Source organism: Squalius cephalus (assembly GCF_949319135.1).
Source record: "Squalius cephalus genome assembly, chromosome: 8".
NCBI lineage: Eukaryota > Metazoa > Chordata > Actinopteri > Cypriniformes > Leuciscidae > Squalius > Squalius cephalus.
In genome coordinates, this window is record NC_137129.1 from 2783103 (window position 1) to 2803836 (window position 20734).

Sequence of the window (20734 nt, forward strand, 5' to 3'; positions counted from 1 at the left end):
AAAACAATCTTTATTTGAAGCGTCAAGTTACTATCAAAAGATGATTTAATCTATAGACATCAGTGTTTATATCCAAACTATAAACTTTTATCCCAGTACTTCTGTAATAAATTTAAATGATTGTAACACATGAATAATTAGGCTATCATTGAAAAGGCTATCATTCATATCTATATATGACTACTGTTCTATCTGGATCATATTTTTTTATTTTTTTACTTCACTCATTTGGGCTCCCCTACTATTTGCCTATTCTTCATTTAACAATTTTTATTTCTATTAAACCATGTAGCATTTTCTACAGCACATGTTGGACCAAATGTATACAAACATATTATGGCTGGCTGTGCTATACAGATATTAATCAGTATGTAAGATATCCCCCCACCCCAACCCACCCACCCCACCCAACCATCCCAGTTTGTCCCTTTAAATCCAGATCCGCAATCCATTAAACATGCAGTCGGTCAAAAACCACAGGCAAACCTTCCAGATAGGCAACAGGCAGAACGGGTGATCAAATAACCAGGCAAAAGAGTCAAAACCATAAACACGGGAAACCAGGAAAGTGCTCAGAACTGCAGTGTGAAACAAACAAGACTTTGCAAAGAATGACTGAAAACACAGGGTTAATAAAGGCAGAGTTAATGAGGTGATGACACAAAGGTGGAAGTGAATTACAGTATTACAGTACTTTATTACATTACAGTGAATTACAGTATTATTTTTAAATAATAGTGTACTGTACATTTATGAAGGGAAGTATTGGCAACATCTCACCTGTCGTAAGTCTGACTACGAGCTTTGGAATTTGAAAATGTGTGTTTTTAAATGTAAAAAGTCCTTTTAATTAATGTAAATTAGACATTTTAACCCATCATGCGCTGTGATAGGGTGTCAAGGCATTCATAAATATGCAGCTGTAATATACATAGACGGTTTTAAATAAAAAATGTATGCCGATATACGATAGTTGTATATTATCGTGGTACTGATATCTTATAGGACTGTCGACTCTATTGAACAGTAGCGAGGGAAAGATATGTTTACCTTATTGTAAAGAGTTCATATGAATTTTCGAACTTTGCTTGAGGAGTAAAAAAAAATCAAGATTGATTTCTAAACAAAAAATAGGAAATGAGAACAAAAAAATCAGTGATCATTTTCTATTTTCTGTTTATGTTCACTGATCAATGTTTATGTGTGAATAAAGGCCTACATTAAATCTGTTCATCATATAAACTAAAGCAATCAAGTCAAATTTGGACTAAACCGCTTGATTCTTATGGATTAGTTTTATGATCTCTTTATGAACTTTTTGAAGCATCAAAGTGGTAGTTGCGTAGCCTGTCAATGGAGGAACAGAAATCTCTCCGATTTCATTTAAAATATCTTCATTTTTGTTTCGAAGATGAAAGAAATTCTTACGGGTTTGGATCGACATGAGGGTGAGTAATGATATTTTTTTTATTTTTTGGGTGCGCCAAACCTTGAAAGGGATAGTTTGCCCAAAAATGAAAATTCCCATATTATTTCAATGTATTTTTTAAAATACAGAGTTCGTGGTGAAAACGACATTATTTTCTACCAAATTCCATCCAAATGTGCATATTTTGCACTAAACTTCCGTATCCAGTGCTGCAGATACTAAGAGGGACGGCACTGTTTATAATACCACAACCTCAGTGAAATACTGTCATGTGACCCGCCCTCAAAAACACTCAAAAACACACACTGAAGTCCAAGAAGACCTCATTCTACAATAAAACAGATGTAATTATATCAGCTCTAAAGCGTTAACACCACAATAATCCTCTTGAAAAGGTCTCTTTCCGCCTTTATGGATAAGTCTCTGGGAGTTTCACTTCGTGGGGTTTTGACAGAGACTACAGTCAGGCCTTTGGTCCTCCTGTGGCTCCAGTTGAATGGTGACCGAATGGAAACTGTATGCGTTGAAACAGGCTTGGGTAATTTCTCTCAACACCGCCTGTGGATCTGCAGTGTCTTCTGAGGAGTTCAAAATGAACAGACGGGTGAATATTTCAGAATTAAATGCCAAAATTAAGCCGTATGTGACCCTGGACCACAAAACCAGTCACTTGGGTAAAAAAAAATTTAAATTGAGATGTATAAGTAAGATGTATGTATAAATAAGCTTTCCATTGATGTATGGTTTGTTAGGATATGACAATATTTGGCTGATATACAACTATTGTAAATCTGGAATCTGAGGGAGCAAAAAAATCAAAACATTGAGAAAATCTCCTTTAAAGTTGTTCATTTATGTTGGCGATTGTGTTGCATTCACTCACAGAAATAAATGTTTTATATATTTACGGTAGGAAATTTACTAAATATCTTCATGGAACATGATCTTTACTTAATATCCTAATGATTTTTGGCATAAAAGAAAAATGGATAATTTTGACCCGTACAATGTATTGTTGGCTATTGCCTCAAATAAACCCATGCGACTCGAGACTGGTTTTGTCACATACGGAGTTAAAGCGTTACCTATGGCCACGTGAGCGGAGAGCACCGCCTGGTTCATCGTCAGGGCCCAGATGTGAAGGTTGTGCACAGTTTTGACTCCCTTCACTTGGAGCAGTCGATCCCTCACCTCATTATAGTTCACACCAACCGGAGTTCCTGTGGAGGACACACACCTGAGCTCCAATTCACATCGTCATGATCCAAGAAATGAGAACGTTCCCTGTTAGCTCGGTTATTACTATATTCTATATAATTGTTAACTCATCAAAACTTTTAAATAGCACAATGGAAGAATGACATTTTTAGTGACCACATTTTTAAAAATTAAACAAATAAAAATCTTACACAGCATTTAATTGTGTTTCTCGAAATTATGGCATTTCAGACAATCTGACGGACTCTAATTCAAATCTTCATGTTCCAAGAAAAGTTTTAACGAGAAGAGCATATGAAAAATGAAACGACCTTTCACAGAATGCCTAGTGGCCATTAAATCAGCTAATATAGAGGCTATATTTAAGATTTATCTTCGATTAATCTACCAGTCAAAAGTTTGGACAGATTCTCATTCTTTATTCCCAGCTGACAATTTATTTAATTTTTGAACATTTGGCTAACGTTGCCATTAAGTTATACGAACGTTATTTCTGAATGTTCTCTGAACGTTCAAAATGCCCAGTTTAAAAAAAAAAAAAAAAATTCTTGGTTATGTGAACGTTAAATGGATATTTCACCACTGGAAAGATGAATGTGTATTTAAATTGGGTCATTTATGTAGTAGAAATGTGAAATTATTTTAGACGTTGGAGCCTTCTAGAATGAGAAAAGCCAGAAAATGTATTTTTGGCTCATGTGGATGAAAGACTACAACTCCCAGAATGCACTTGCTCCGCTGCCCTACGAGGCCACGCCCAAGCCACGCCTACCGGTTACAGAGGGCAGTATCGGGAGAAATGATAGAGCTAGGCTACTGGTCGACTCGAAACTGAAAAGACGGCGTTTTATGGTGAGATCCCCCTATGGGCGGGTTGAAGACATGCGGAACAGCTCCTCCTACTGGCTGGAGTCTCTCGCCTCTGGACAGAAAAGCCTCAGATGAGCTAAATGATGATTTTTACGTCATCTGAGGTTTTTTTCCAGACACACAATCCAGAAATCTCTCGTCTCAGGGGGACATGAGGGAGGGAAGCACGGTCATTCCAAAATACTACCGGGTTTCTACTGATACAAAGCTTAATGCTAATCGGTGAAGTATCCCTTTAAGGGAAAATTCCATTTTATCATTTTGCAAATATTATGGGATTGTTACTTTTGAATGTACTCTGAACAAGTACTTACATTTTTTTAAAAAACTGAAAAAAATGTTTCAGAAAAAAAAAAAGTTTTTTGAGAACATTATTAACTCTTTCCCTTCCATTGACAGAAATATTACGGCTTTCAGTGTTTTCACTGTTATATGGTAGGGGGCGCTATTACACATCTTCTGAAAGAGAACTGAATCTCCTGATCAAAAGATACACAAAGATGCAGCAGAAACAAGCGATATCACATGTAAGCAGATGCATATGTAAAACAATGTGATCATCAACAATAAACAGCATATAATTCAAATCTGCCTAATGTTCCTGAATGAAATGTGGACCCAGGATGAGCTTTAGGACTGTGAAGCTTTTGGGTGTTGATCTACTAATCTCTGTTATGATCATCGTTCTTAATCTGATCTGGATGTAGTCTTTTTGTTCTCAGCTTTTTGTTAAAAATGTTGCTTTTTTTATAAATATTCTTACCCATATTCAAGTGTTGATAAAAAATAATGCATGAAGCTAGAATAAAACGTTTTAAAAGCAGAGGCTCTGTTCTTTCTTTTGATATATCGCATGTTCAGATATTCAACAAAATATTCTGGGGGGAATGAAACTTTTGTTTCAAAAATGCAAAACGTTTAGCTTCTTTAAAAAGTCACAGGCAAGACATTTTACCTTCCATCAAGACGATAATAATGTCCCTCATGATGGTGAACGTGGTTGCCAGGACGAACAGGGAAAACAGGAAGGTGCAGATGGGATCTGCAATTTTATATTCAGGCTGTAAAAAGAAAATAATTCAGTTCATTAGCATCATGCTGTACATCTGATCTATACAGGGTTATTATTGTTAAATAAAACTAGTAAAAACATTTCTGTTAAAGGAGACATATCATGCTTTTAAATTGTTCCTTTTTACATATAAATCATACATTTGTAGTCTATATAAAGCGGAACTGCAATGCTTGGGTCTGAATTCCTCATTATTATAGCTCCACAGGCCCCTTTTCTACCCCTTTTCTGATGTGCGTCTGAGAGCAACTCGTTTTGGTGCGGTCTCTTTAAATACAATTGAGACACTTCATACCCCGCCCCCTCTCCAGGATGCAGAGGTTCAACTCCACCCCGTTCGGCCATTTTTGTAGTTTGATAGCAGAGATACGATTATCTAGCGGCACAGAAACTTTTTATTCACACGTTATTAACAAAATGTCAACAACGGAAGACTTGTCCAGCCAGCCTTACATGTTCGAGCCAGAGTCGGAGCCGGAGCGAGATGAAAATGAAGACGACGAACCTGCAGAACAACGTCTTCATATGGATGTATCGCAATGGTGTGTTACTGTATTTACACATGAAACTTTGGTCTTCCGACCTTTTACCACCGTGTCGATTTATTTTGATTAATATGTGCGAGGGAGAGAGAGCAAGACAGCGTCTAGTTTGGAGACGGTGTGTTGTTTACACTTTCGCCTGGCTCCGAAGAGAGAGAGAGTGCGTGCGCGACCGGGTCTCTCTCTCTCTGCTCTCTCTCTCTCTCTCTGCTCGTTCTTTCAGTTAAACATGCGCCCTGTCACAAGCGCGGCAGTTCATCTACATTAGACGGTGTAATGAAGCGTGTGGGTTACTACATCCAACAACTGAACATTTTAACTTACCCTCTCGTACCTTCTGCATCTTTTAGCTTGGACTACAAAATTGCAGCGAGAAATAAAAATGGCGGATTGCTCGAAGTGTTGGGCTGGAAGTCAATGTCCTTATTTGGCAGTTCCGCTGCAAATACTGTGACGTAATAGTTCAAAAATCGTCATAGATAACAGAAAAATCGGAACAGGTTGAAAAATAAGGCCAAAACAGAATATAAAGATATCAACGAAGCACCTGAAGAGAATAATTTCAACTTTTCTGTACTTCTAAACACTCCAAATATACAACAAAATGCATTTAAGGGCTAAAAAAGTGGATTTAGCATGATATGTCCCCTTTAAAGACATAATATGTAGTTTTTCGCCACTAGAGGTCACCTATTCAAAACAAAGGCATAGCTTGATGACACCTTGATTTGGCAGAAAACAATCCTACGGGACTCGGAAATAATATTCATGGATGAAATTATCAACGTTACTGTAGTATAAAGCAGAACAGGGCTGAGTCATAATATCATATTAATAATTGCTGGATGGCTTGTGTTGCTAAATGGCATGCAATTAATTTTAAAACATTGTTTGACGGAGAAAACGCTGCATTACTGTTACTAAACACAAAGCTGCATATGATTATGTTGTGTTAGCCACTTAAAATTTGTTTGAAAAAAAAAATTTGCTTAAAAAAAATATTGTTTTTTGAAAATATGGTCAAAACATGGTACTCGCGGAAAATCAAGAAAACAAGCGATTCAGACAATAAGACTAACAGTGTTGAGCTGTATAACAATCGTTTCTGTCTATAAATGTATCTAAACGGTTGTTCCCTTGTCTAATAAACATTTTATATATAATATCACTGACAGAAGACGGACATGGTCCGAGTCCTGGTTCAAATTGCTTATTTCTCTGGATTTAAACATTCTTGGAAACATCTACTAGTGGTTCTAGTGGTTTTTGGATTTTGGTTTTTCAAAAATCTTATGTATTGTGCCTTTAATTGAAATAAAGCTGAAATAAAATAAAAATAAAAATATTTGTTGGAAAAACTTGAACTAAATGAAAATTCGACATTTTGTCTTGGCAATAAAACTGAAATAAGTTTAAGTTCAAGCGCAAAAATTATTAACTGGAAATAAATAAACACTAAAACTGAAATAATAGTAAATTAATATATATTATGCTCTTCCAGTAACGCCTCTTCCAAATAGAAATGTTAACTGGTCTTTAATTATGTTCTCAAAACATTAGCACTAAAACATTCTTTATACAACAATCATGAAACATTTTTTTTTCTGAAACATTTGGCTAACATTTTTAAATGTTACTACTGAGAACATTCAAAAGTAACTTTCCTATAATGTTTGCAAAACCAATAATTTATTTATTTTTTACTTTTTAAAAAAACTGGATGTTTTGAACGTTCAGAGAACGCTCATAACCTATATATTTAATATATATATATATATATCATATTTTTGTGAGCTGGGTCATCAGTTAGGACTCATCGAATCTAAGAATGTAAAGTAAAACTGCTTACCTTAAAAAAGATGAGGAGGGCACTGACCAGCACACTGACACTCTGCAGAAGGTCTCCAATCACATGGACAAACGCTGCCCTTACGCTGGCATTAGCTTGTTGTTTTTTCCCAGTCTCTTTCTCCTCGACGTCACAATGTTTATCGTTAGAATGGCTGTGTCCCTTTTCCTTCCCGTGATCGTGATCGTGACTGTGACCGTGACCGGCGCTCAGACCACCGTGACTATGGCCGTGACCCGACTGATGCAGAGTGAGTGCCATTCTACACACACAACAACAGATAGAAGGTGCAGTGTGTCATTTTTAGCGGCATCTAGTGGTGAAGTTGCGAACTGCACCCAACAGAAGTTACGGTGGCCAACAGGAAGTGATGTCATGATCTGAGATGGATGGTTCAGAGTAAAATCAACCTAGGGTCCTTTGCACAACGACCTCGAGCCAAACACCCCCCCCCCCCCCCCCCCAGAAGCTTTTTTTCCCTTGGTCGAACATTATTAAAGTTAGAGCTTATTTAGAGATATCAGCCGGATGGCTTAGTGCAGGCGCTAATGGATCCAAGGTTGTATCTGGTAAATTACCCCACTAATAATGCCCGGAATGGTATCAAACTTCTACAGTAGTACAAATAGGTTCTATACTCATAAAAACGAGGCATTGGAAAGTTTGTAAGTACATCAAGAGTTTATTTAAATAACACTTGCCTGACGGCTAATGCTACCGCTAACCCGGACGTCGACGTCACTTCCGTGATTTGGGAAAAGCCCGTAAAAGTCCTGGCAGAAAGCGATCATAAGGATGTAGTGTAACGACGCCCAGTTCCAGGAATGCACTAATATTTTGTTGGTAGCACCAGTTTGTAACAATTATTAGTAAACACTAAGTTGTCAACACTTCGGAAAAAATAATAATTCGTTGTTACACTACATCCTTATGCATCGCTTTCTGCCAGGACTTTTACGTGCTTTTCCCAAATCACGGAAGTGACCTTGACGTCCGGGTTAGTGGTAGCATTAGCCATCAGGCAAGTGTTATTTAAATAAACTCCTGATGTACTTACAAGCTTTCCAATGCCTCGTTTTATGAGTAAAGAACCTATTTGTGCTACTGTAGAAGTTTGGTGCCATTCTGGGCATTACTAGTGGGGTAATTTACCAGATACAACCTTGGATCCATTAGCGCCTGCACTAAGCCATCGGCTGATATCTCTAAATAAGCTCTAACTTTAATAATGTTCGACCAAAGGAAAAAGGCTTCTGGGGGGGTGTTTGGCTCGAGGTCATGGTGCAAAGGACCCTAGGTTGATTTTACTCCGAACCATCCCTTTAAGCAATGAGGTTTTTTTACCTAGATAAATTAAGAAATCAGGTTTATTAATTATTCAGTAAAACGATGTTATTGCGAATATTATTGTTACTTGTTTATCATTGTGTCAGTGTTTTATTTGCTGACTTTAGCTAGAGTGAAGAACAACACAGTGACGAAACGCGTTTGTCCGCTCAGGGCCACCGTAGAAACATGTCGATGTAAAGAGACCCGCGGTGTGTGAAGACAGAAATGCCTCATTCTAAGCTAATAAAAACATAACGGTTCATTACGTAAGGTCTTTATACACCACTGAAAACATAGTTATGTATGTGATATTGCATTTCTGTCAACAGATCCTCCTAAATATTACACACTGCACCTTTAAGATATTTTCACTGCAAATAACAGTTTTGCTAAGGCACTATATTAGTTAGTTATTAGATTAGGGCTATATATAGTGTGCGCATGCACAATGAGGGTTTGTCTCACATGATGTTGGCCAGTACAGCACAGCCGGAGGTGATGAGCATCACAGTGGCCTCGATAGTGAAGTCGTCGTGTATGAGCCGCTCCACCGCCAGATACACCAGAACGCCCGTCACCAGCCAGATGCTGAAGACCGACAGCAGAGCGCCCAGGATTTCTGAGAACACACAATAGTACAGTGATAAAATTACACTTGTGCTTCCAGTTTACATATATATATATATATATATATATATATATATATATATATATATATATATATATATATATATATATATATATATATATACACAATCATTCAAAAGTGTGAGGTCGGTGAGATTTTTAAAAACTCGCATCTGCTGCATTTATTTGATCAAAAATACAGAAAAAAATAGTGAAATATTATTACAATTTAAAATATCTGTTTTCTACTGTATGTGAATATATAGTGAAGTGTAATTTATATCCTGTGATCAAAGCATCATTACTCCAGTCTTCAGTGTCACATGATCCTTCAGAAATCACTCTAATATGATGATTTGATGCTCAAGAAACATTTATGATTATTATCAGTGTTGAAAACAGTTTAATATTTTTGTGTAAACCGTGATACATTTTTTTTTCTGGATTCTTTGATGAATAGAAAGTTTAAAAGAACAGCATTTATTTGAATATAAATATTTTATAGCAATATTAATGTCATGTCTTGTGTTGTTTCATTTTCATGTTTTTTCCCTTGTAAAATACCTATAGTCAAGGGCTGCGTTCAGCCCCGACAAAACGTTGCACAATGTTTTTTAAACAGAAACGGTGATGCGTTGAACACACTGTTCTGATGACGCAAGAGTTGCAACTATGGCAGCTGAGAAGGCCATTCTTTGTGTTCTTTGTGAAGAATTTTCTGAGCCTGATGAAGTCGGTATAAATATGTGTTTAATACTACAAAATATGCCCGATGTTACAGTTACTGCACTTGCCGCCCAGAACAAAAGAGAACATCCCAATCGAGTGAAGGGATTGCTGAATCTGAAGCACATCTTACCTAATTCAGACTAAAACACATCTATTTAGCCTCACATACTGACTTTATTTGTAGTTCATACTGTTTTAATACCCTGTATTTTCTTTCTCATTTTTAGGAAAAGCACTTAATTACCATTGTTTATTTCTATACCAAATGTCATACACTTGCAATGAAGCTAAAAATATAAACAACTACATCATTATGTTGATATCCTATATTTTTACAATAAAACTTACGACAAACATGTCTTCTAATATCCTCAGTTGTTGCGTATACCGAGCTGCATCAACACATGACTTTCCTTGAACCCATTGTGCGAGTTCACTTTAATACCGCGTGCTTTATATACATGTTGCTGCTGATTGGACTGCAGTTCTGACACACCCACCAAACAAGAGAAAACGTATCTCAAACCCCGTTGCACACCGGTGCACGCCGCTTCCAGGAAACATGACGTTCAACCCGGAAACCGTAGCAAAACGTTGCACACCGTTTTGAACTTGAACGTGCCCCATGTGTTCCCCTTGTGAATGTGTCATGTTGTCATTGGTTGATTTAGTCATGTGGTTTCTCAGTTCTGTTCTGTCATTGGTTCATTGCTTAATCATGTTCACAGGTGTGTCTAGTCAAGTCATTAGTCTCTGTTTAAATTGGCCGCATGTTTCCAGTCTCTTGTCTTTCTGACAGGAAGATGTGAATGGTGTGAAGAAAACTAAACGGTAGAATCATGTATTGTGAAAAGTATAAAGATGACAGAGAAAAGTTTTAGAAGAGGTTCAGAGGGAAGAGGAGATTGATGTTAATTTGAGGTACCTATTAAACCCCGAACAAAGACGAAATAACAGAAAAGTTTCATTTAAATATTTGAGAAGGGGTGTTTTTTTTTTTCCTCTCAAGCCAAAGGAGCTGAACACGCCGCGCTGGCTGAAGCATAGATTTGAGCGGTGGAGGATGGGAAGTGGCTGAAGTCTCTGGATCGAGTTAGGTGGCGGAAATGCGTGAAATTGGTGCGAACCGCCAAAGAAACGGGAAGAAGTCTCTTGTCTTATATTGTTTGTGTAACCACTGTTTGGTGAGTGTTTAAGTCATGTCAAGGTATGCTTAGCCAAGTCTTTGTTTATTTTGTATACATATGTTAAATAAATCCTGCTCTTGGGTAGTGGTGGGCAGATCAAGGCTTTGTGGAGCACTGAAACAGATTAAGCAAATGTGCCATATTCAACCCGACACCGTCTTCACGGGGACCCCTAGTGGTCAGAACAGTGCAAATGCAACAAAAAACCCAGGCTAAACATGCAAAAAAACTTTTACAAATCTATTGCAAATTTAATTTATAGAAAGTAAAATCCTTTCAAATGCAATTATCTAATAAGATTATCAAGTGTCTGTTCTTTTATCAATTGTCAGGGTTTGTTCTATGAATGGCTCAGATAAACAGGCCAATAAGAGGCTATTATACCATTATTCATCTTAATTATACTAATGTCTAATTAAAACATCTACAAATGTATAAAGCTGATCTGAGATCAGGTAAAAACCCACAGGTTCTCAGTGACCCAGAGATTAAAATTTTGAAACGTTTCGAAACAGTTAAGACGTAATGAAGCCTCGTTTACTGAAATCATGTGACTCTCACCATTGATTTGGAACAAAAGATTCTTAAAGGTTTTGAAGCTTCATAATCCGTGTATCATTCGTTCAGTCATTTTTTGATTTAATATTGAAAGTAGAAAATTGTGAAAACGGTTCCTTTGTTTTTTCATTTTTTTTTTTTCACTAAAATAAAATAAAATGAAAAACAAGAATTCAGTTTTGTTTTTGGTTTTTTTTTCATTCTGAGGTAGAAAATGAATAAACAGCTGGAATATTCGATTTCTACACGTGGGCGGGAATGAAACGCCCCTTTCCTCTGATTTGTCAGCCGAAGATCAGCTGTTCCGTCAGCAGGGGCACGTTCAAGTTCAAAACGATGCGAAACGTTTTGCTACGGTTTCCGGGTTGAACGTCATGTTTCCTGGAAACGGCGTGCACCGGTGTGCACCGGGGTTTGAGATAAGTTTTCTCTTGTTTGGTGGGTGTGTCAGAACTGCAGTCCAATCAGCAGCAACATGTATATAAAGCAGGCGGTATTAAAGTGAACTCGCACAATGGGTTCAAGGAAAGTCATTTACAAATGTGTTCGATGCAACAACTGAGGATATTAGAAGACATGTTTGTGTAAGTTTTATTGTAAAAATATAGGATATCAACATAATGATGTAGTTGTTTATATTTTTAGCTTCATTGCAAGTGTATGACATTTGGTATAGAAATAAACAATGGTAATTAAGTGCTTTTCCTAAAAGTGAGAAAGAAAATACAGGGTATTAAAACAGTATGAACTACAAATAAAGTCAGTATGTGAGGCTAAATAGATGTGCTTTAGTCTGAATTAGGTAAGATGTGTGCTTCAGTTTCAGCAATCCCTTCACTCGATTGGGATGTTCTCTTTTGTTCTGGGCGGCAAGTGCAGTAACTATAACATCGGGCATATTTTGTAGTATTAAAAACATATTTATACTGACTTCATCAGGCTCAGAAAATTCTTCACAAAGAGCACAAAGAATGGCCTTCTCAGCTGCCATAGTTGCAACTCTTGCGTCATCAGAACAGTGTGTTCAACGCATCACCGTTTCTGTTTAAAAAACATTGTGCAACGTTTTGTCGGGGCTGAACGCAGACCAGTTCTTCCTCAGTTCCGCAAATGCAGAATAAAAGTCCTCTGTTGTGCGGATTCTTAATGCGTTTATTGCAACTACATTTCATCTTTTTTTCATCAAACAACCAGTCTAACAAATGGCTCGACACAACCCGTACCGGGGAAGCGCCTAGACAGGGCTTTCTTCTGTGTAGACCAGGAGTTCTCAAGTGCCTTGTGAGTCCGTGAAATAATTAGCTATTTTCCAGACTGTAAAGTCACGTTTGAAGCATGAAGCACGCTGTGACTTTTATTTATAATAAAAGTTTCTCTAAATGAACTTGTTGCTTATTGTACGGTTTTATAAATATAAAAAGTAATCATTAGCTTCTTTACAGTCCAGACCACTGGACACATGCGTGAATTCTGAAAAATGTTGGTGTGCATTTATTAATTATATAGACTCCTTATATCAATTGTTTTTTTGGTGTCATTTTGGAGTCTTCATGAGTGGGTTTTTTCCACAGGAAAACAGTTTTGTGAGAATCACCCTTCAATCTGATCATTAACTCTGCTGACTTCTGCTAATTTCACAATAAGATTAATCATGATTCATGATTAATTGCACAAAAAGGGTGTGATTAATAACGACTAAAATCTATTGACAGCCCTAATATATAGTGTATTAATCAAAACGTACTCAGTTTGAATTATTCTTTTGTTGACTTCTAAGTGACATGGTTAGCATGCGTCAAAGTCAGTGTGTCTAGCAGGCGTATGATGATCTGTCATGACTCATGGCTGATAGGTTGCGACAATTATAAATTGCATGTTTAATAAAAGTTTGTTGCATTGCAAATTATTCAATTCTTCCTGTCTGACACTGAAAGATGGAGAGATTGAATAGCATCTGTAACACCTGCACACTGAATCTATAGGCCTATGTTCTACACATAAACACACAAAACTCAACTGTTATTTGATAAATATGACTAAATAAATAAATTATAGGCTACAATAATATTATTGAAATAAATAATACTATAATATTATAGTAGGCCTAAAACAGTTAATATTTTCAGAATTCTATGCTCATTGAGACAAAAAGCTAAAATTAATTAGTGAAATGTAAGGCATTTTTAACATGTTGTAACCGTCCCATGGGTCAGACTCAATTGCAACATCTGGCTTCTCCCATTCAAATAAATACTGTGAACGATATGTCATATATAATCATCTTTAAATGGTATGGGTAACAGCAGACAGATGCAAGTTTAATATATACAAATTTGGTTGGTCTAGTCCAATTAGTCTCTGAGTAACTGAGAGAAATGCATAAAGTGTTCTTCAACTCCAGTAACTCACCTGCTCGATGCCAGCCGTAATTGAGCGTGCGAGTCGGGGGTCTGGAGGACAACCACAGCGAACCCAAACTGATGATGAAGCTGGTGAGATCCACGAGCAGGTGAGCGGCATCCGTCATCACCGCCAGACTTCCAGCAAAATACCCACCTGTACACACACCACACATCAGCGCTTATTACCCAGAGAACCTTTGTGTGTGCAGAAACATGCAGAAAATCAGCGTAACACTTTACAGTAAGGTTCATTAGTTAACATGTGCTAAGAATGAACAATACTTCTTCAGCATTTATTAATCTTTGTTAATGTTAATTTATTTGCTTTAGTTATAAATTAGCGCTGTGAACTAACATGAACAAACGGCTGTATTTTTATTAACTAACATTAACTGTAACAAATGCATTGCTCATGGTTTAGGTCATGTTAGTTAATACTAATGAACCTTATTGTAAAGTGTTACCGAGGTCAGCAGGAAGGGTCACACACACCTAATATCTCGCCCACCATAAACACCAGACACACTGCTGACACGATGTACAGGCGTTTCTTGGCGAGCTTTTTCTCTCGCTCTCGGTCCTCCAGGGCACGGCTGTTATCGTGACAGTGTTTGCCATCCTTCATCTCACCTGAGGACACACTGGGAGGAATACAACACTCATTAACATAAGTCAATCTTAGGTTTCTTCAGAAGGAGCCACAGGTTTGATTGACAAACAGCAAGTTTATGTCTGATGTTGACCATGCATGACAATTCACACACAATGTTGTGCCAAAAAAAAACAATGCTATTTCTGTTATACTGTATCTTTTGAACATGCTTGTGATTTACAATAAAGTACTATTTCTATAAAATAAATATGCCCTGGTTGGTGGAGCTCAGGCAATTACATTTAACAATCACATGTGTAAATATTGATTATTTACACTGTAGCAAGAAACTTAAAATGATACTTACAAGACCTAAAGTTACCTTTCAAAAAGCAGACTTTTGTTTCAGTTGATTGTAGGTAAAAATGTTTTAATGTATGCCGATAATGCTTTACTTTTACTGACTAAAAAAAATCGCGGAAAATGATTCAGTGTTAAAAGTGCGAACGAATCGAACCGAATCGCAAATCGATTCAGACCGTTTTGCAAACTCGTTCTGGCAAGGAAGAGAGCCGAGTTGCACGGATCCAGCCGAGCGTGTCCTCAGGTGTTCAGGATTAGGGCGCAGTGCAAAGTTTGCACACCACTGAGACAAGACCTTGTGCAACCGCAAAACACTCACGAAAAGAGGAAAAGATAGGAGAGACCGGGGACGGTTGCAACAGGGCATGGTTGCAACATGTCCATATTTCACCAATCAGAAACAAGCTAGAGTGATAACACTCATACTGTACATGCACAGTGCCCCCCCCCCCCCCCCCATGACATTTTATATGAATTAATCAAAACTTACTTAGTTTGAATTGTTCTTTTGTTGACTTCTAAGTGACATGGTTAGCATGCGTCAAAGTCAGTGTGTCTAGCAGGCGTATGATGATCTGTCATGACTCATGGCTGATAGGTTGCCACAAGTTATAAGTTGCATGTTTAATAAAAGTTTGTTGCATTGCAAATTGTTCAGTTCTTCCTGTCTGACACTGACACATCTGTAACACAGACTACTACTTCTACTACATCTGTAGTAGTAGTAGAATTCCTTCTACTTAATTCTGAAAAAACAGATTCTAATTATTGGACTAAAAACTTCCTCACGTAATAACCTAGACTACTGTCTGACACTTGATGGCTGCTCTGTCAAGTCTTCGTCGTCGGTTAGGAACCTGGGTGTGCTCTTTGATACCAATCTTTCATTTGAAAGTCACGTGTCTAGTATCTGTAAAACTGCATTTTTCCATCTTAAAAATATATCTAAATTACTTCATATGCTCTCAATGACAAATGCAGAACAATTAGTTCATGAGCTCAAGGCTAGATTATTGTAATGCTCTACTGGGTGGTTGCCCTGCACGCTTAATAAACAAACTACAGCTGGTCCAAAACGCAGCAGCTCGAGTTCTTACCAGAACCAGGAAGTATGACCATATTAGCCCGGTTCTGTCAACACTGCACTGGCTCCCTATTAAACATTGTATAAATTTTAAAATATTGCTGATGACTTACAAAGCACTAAATGGTTTAGCTCCGCAGTGCTTGAGCGAGCTCTTAACGCATTATAGTCCTTCACGTCTATTGCGATCTCAAAATTCCGGCCAGTTGATAATACCTAGAATATCTAAATCGACTGCTGGCGGTAGATCCTTCTCCTATTTAGCACCAAAACTCTGGAACAGTCTTCCTAACATTGTCCGGGAAGCAGACACACTCTCAGTTCAAAGCAAGATTAAAGACACATCTCTTTGACCTAGCATTCACATAACTCATTATAGACTTTTATAATTCAATGTTAGGCTGCATAGATTAGGTCAGCTGGAACCGGGAACACTTCCCATAAATCCTCATGTACTCGTTACATCATAAGAAGAATGGCATCTATGCTAATTTTAGTGTTTTTGTTTATCCCAAGGTTTTCCCGCAGCCTGCTGGATCCAGGCCGTATCCAGATCTGACGAAGGACCTGCGCCTGGATCCGATGTCATAGCGGGGTGCTAAAGTGCCAACTAGTTTCTCCTTATGGAGGATCCCTTTACCACTCTACAGATAAAGTGTTGTCTGGAAAATTTGGTTCGCGTATCTACCCCGAAGTGATAAAATTCTGTATCAAAATGTTAAGGCCAGACAAGTAGTTTTTTAAGGCTTGGTTTGTAGGGAATTACAAACCTGCGCACATATATTCAAACGCGCATACCAATAGACTGAACTCGTAATACGCATGTGCACGCCATCAGCATTCTCACAGGTTTCGCGTTTAAAGTCTGTGTAGAGTTTTCGTGTCGTGTTTGCGGCCCCTAAGTTAATAACTAATGATCGGTGTGACGGAAGTGAATCAATCAAATGAACTTTAGCTGGAAAAAATAACTTTATTCAAGAACTGCTATAAAGCCAAAACAATCTCTGTTACTTTAAACTATCCTTGTATCTCTGTAAAGCCGCTTTGGAACAATCTACATGTTAAAAACGCTGTATAAATGAAGATGACTTGACTTGCACAGCACACTGAATCTATGTAGGCCTATGTTCTACACATAAACAAACAAAACTCAACTGTTATTTGATAAATATGACTAAATTATAGGCTACAATAATATTATTGTATAAATAAATAATACTATAATATTATAGTAGGCCTAAAACTGTTAATATTTTCAGAATTCTATGCACATTGAGACAAAAAGCTAAAGTTAATTAGTGAAATGTAAGGCATTTTTAACATGTTGCAACCGTCCGGTTGTGTTGTAACCGTCCCTGGGTTGGGTTCAGTTGCAACATCTGGCTTCTTCCATTCAAATAAATACTGTGAACGATATGTCAAATGTAATCATCTTTAAATGGTATGGAATGCAAGTTTAATATATACACATTTGGTTGGTCTAGTCCAAATAGTCTCTGAGTAACTGAGAGAAAATGCTGCCGGTCTCCCCTAAACGAAACATCATTCGTCACAGGGACCGTATGCATAAAACACTCAGCATTTTGTTAAAATGGTGAATTTATGATGATGGGGACACTTTTCAAAATCATCTCAATGGCAAAATGTCCCAATCACTCTGAATACTATACAATAGGCTATTAACATTTTAAATAAAGAAAACAATTTATTTATCTTTCTGTATCTTTTAAACATGCTTGTGTTTTATATTACAGTATATTTCTGTAAAATAAATATGCCCTGGTTGGTGGAGCTCAGGTGATTATATTTTAGTAATCACATGTGCAAATATTGATTATTTACACTGTAGCAAGAAACTTAAAATTATGCTTATTAAGACCTAAAGTTACCTTTTAAAAAGTAGCCTTTGTGTTTTAATTTATGTATAATAAGAATGCTTTACTGAGTGAAACATCGCGCCAAATGATTCAGTTTTAAAAGTGCGGTGCGAAAGAACCGAGTGTGTCCTCGGGTGTTCATTCATGTCTCTAGGATTAGGGCGCAGTGCAAAGTTTGCACACCACTGAGACACGACCTTGTGCAACAGCCTAACACTCACGAAAAGAGGAAAAAGTACATCATTCGTCACTGTGACTTTATGTATAAAACACAAAACTCAACATCCTGTTAAAATAATAGGTTGAATTCAGGCTGATGGGGACACCTTTTCCAAATCATCTCAATGGCAAAATGTCCCAATCTCTCTGAATTCACCCTTGCTTTACAACAGCGGGCTATAAACATTAAAATAAAGAAAACAATCTACTTACTCTTCTGTCGTGATGGTGTACGTTTTTGCACCGTTTTCTGTCACCAAATGGATCTTTTCCGGATCCTTTTTGAACATGGTTTTAGTTTTCCTTCACTTTTGATGAGATTACCTCCTACACTTTGAGATTCCTCTTTCCACAGTCGTTTAAAATAACTCTAAAATGCTGAAATGAAGCTAATAAACAGTGAGATTGGTCCCGGCAGCATCCTGAGGTGAAGCTGATCTTGGAGGCTCAGTGCAAAAGCGCTGTTATTTGAAGCCTTGTGACTGCGAACCGTGTGCAAACACTACATGCTCTTCGCTTCTCCAAATCACGACAATAGCATCCTTTAGGATCATCCCACAACAATGACTCGATCATTTCATTACAACACATGCGTTAAGTGACGCTGTATTTACAGTAGCCTATAGTGAGTTCCCGGAAATATTGCCTCAAACCGCTCTGTGTTTTGTGACTTGAAGATGTGATTGTTTATGAAGAGAGTGCATATCCCACAGTTTTAACCCCTCAGCTGTGATATAGGCTACAGGAGGAATACGTCTAATATTTAGTGCTCGGTGAAAAAGCGGATTTGTCTGAACCCTTGTGACTGCGAACCGTGTGCAGAGCTCCAGTGCTCCTGACCGATGATCGACACTGAAAACCGACCTTTTGTTGAGATAATCAGTTAACAGCTCCTTGAAGAGCTCGAACACATTCAATAAGTTGATTAGGTTTGAAGTTTAACTAATTTAATCACTTTAATTATACTTTAAGTAAAAAAAAAAAGTGATGTGATTCTCCAACTAGGAGCACTTTTGGCACTGTGAGCTTATGGAAAATTCATTCTCTTAAAACACACTTAAAACTATCTTCCTAGCTTCATTCATTTGTCTTCTAACACAATATAACAGCAGTTTTAGTATTCCATGGAATATTATTATTTTTAACAGTTTTTCTGAAGAGCGCTTTCAAAGATGTCATTTCCACCACTTTTCAATTTATCACAATGTAATATTGTAAAACTGATTATAAGATTATGTATCAGTCAACAACATCAGTGGCTACCCAATCACGTAACAAAATAAATCTTAATACTTCATGAACTTAATGCATTTTTATTTAAAGTTGCTAAATGGCACGAGTTTGGTTTTTTGCCTAGCATTTCATTTTTGCTCAGGTCTATGTTTATTATAAATCACTCACACATATATTGTAAGTAATGAACTATTAATACTTGATTTAAAATACATTTAGATCCACATCATTGGTTATTCTTATTTATTTATTTATTTTTCTTAAAAACTGTAGTGGTGGAAAGATTGTTTCTGTTTATTTTTACTTAAATTGCCAGTCCAAAATATTTTTAACCATATATTTTGTTATTTAACATATATGAGTTGAACAGTATACCTAATAGTTTTAAAAAATAATGATTACAAATGATATGCAAATTATATGAACCTGCTCAAAACATTCATATAAATATAGATAAATAAAAATAAATATAGAGTGTACTGGAATGGTGATATATAAAGTTCTCAGTCCAAAAGCACAAATATGTCATGAGAACATGCAAATATAGCGCACAAAAGCAGCATATATCATGTCCAAAGCTATGCCTGTAACTTCTCAGAGGTGGAAATGACATTTTAGCAGTGTTAGGCAATATTAGCACACCCTCATGTCAGGCTTAGCTACTTTTGGACTTATTATGTTGTTTACTCGTAATAAACATACATTATTTTCATATTTGTTGTACATAATTCAACCGAACTACAGCCAAGGTGGAAATGACGCTGAATAAAAATACTCTGTATATAAGCTTGAGTTACCTTTGATTTATTTTCTAGTGCTGAAGAGCACATGTGCCTAAAGTTTCATCTTCAACTAATAGTCCTTTTCACTATTATTTCCATGATTACCAAGTAAATAAAATATTTAAGGTGGATCTATTAAATTGGATTTTGTTGAGGGAGGTGGAAATGACCTTTGGACAGACTTATTTTATTCAAAAAATAGTTTAAAATTGTGATATACATATGGAATTTCGATGGTATATGATATTATTTTATTTGTCCTTAAGACAAACATGTTAAAAAAATATTTTTAAATCCATCCTTTAATATCATTTTTTTACATTCAAAGAGGGCCAGTCTGGGTTGGGGACAAGCATAAAACTGCAAAATCTGCTAATAAACAGCCTTGCAAAAGCATTTTTAAAAGAAAACAGGGGCAAGATTTGGTGGTTACTGGGATGTTGGAGCATGAACTTCATAATGACAATTTATTTGTGCATTTGTTTGGTTATTTATTTACAAAAAAAGGCCAAGGACACAAAAGTGCCTGTAGTTGGAGAATCATTATATATACATATACATATCTATCTATCTATCTATCTATATACATGCACACACACACATATTATATATATATATATGTATATATATATAATTTGAAACCAATCCGGACAGAAATTTTTCATTGTACATATTTCATATTTATTACTCACATCATATGACAAAACCAGTCGGGTCTTTTTTAACACATTGTTCTCAATAAGACATTTTCATAAGGATTTGCCCAATTCCT

At 36.7% G+C, this 20734-nt stretch overlaps 1 protein-coding gene across 2 annotated transcripts; it reads right to left on the reverse strand.

Annotated features, from left to right (window-relative positions):
- Nucleotides 1-429: 429 nt before the first annotated feature.
- On the reverse strand, nt 430-18531 carry LOC307162670 (proton-coupled zinc antiporter SLC30A8-like). 2 transcript variants are annotated; one of them, XM_079878162.1, is made up of 8 exons: nt 18161-18531; nt 14305-14453; nt 13820-13966; nt 8775-8928; nt 6981-7242; nt 4473-4578; nt 2515-2649; nt 430-2007 (listed from the first exon to the last, which is right to left on the reverse strand). In XM_079878162.1, the coding sequence occupies exons 1-8, from the start codon at nt 18235-18237 to the stop codon at nt 1862-1864; spliced, it is 1176 nt and encodes a 391-aa protein (XP_079734288.1). In that variant the 5' UTR covers nt 18238-18531; the 3' UTR covers nt 430-1861. The 2 variants fall into 2 exon arrangements, with proteins under 2 accessions (XP_079734288.1, XP_079734289.1); XM_079878163.1 differs by lacking the exon at nt 18161-18531 and adding an exon at nt 14772-15086.
- Between the last annotated feature and the right edge of the window lie 2203 nt (nt 18532-20734).

Excerpts from the sequence above, each read along its gene's own strand:
- LOC307162670 (XM_079878162.1), bottom strand. The coding sequence starts at position 18,237 with ATGTTCAAAAAGGATCCGGAAAAGATCCATTTGGTGACAGAAAACGGT. Across the intron at positions 4,579-6,980 it reads CCCTCCTCATCTTTTTTAAG|CCTGAATATAAAATTGCAGA; the intron begins GTAAGCAGTTTT and ends TTCTTTTTACAG. Across the intron at positions 2,008-2,514 it reads CTCCGCTCACGTGGCCATAG|AAGACACTGCAGATCCACAG; the intron begins GTAACGCTTTAA and ends TGAACTCCTCAG.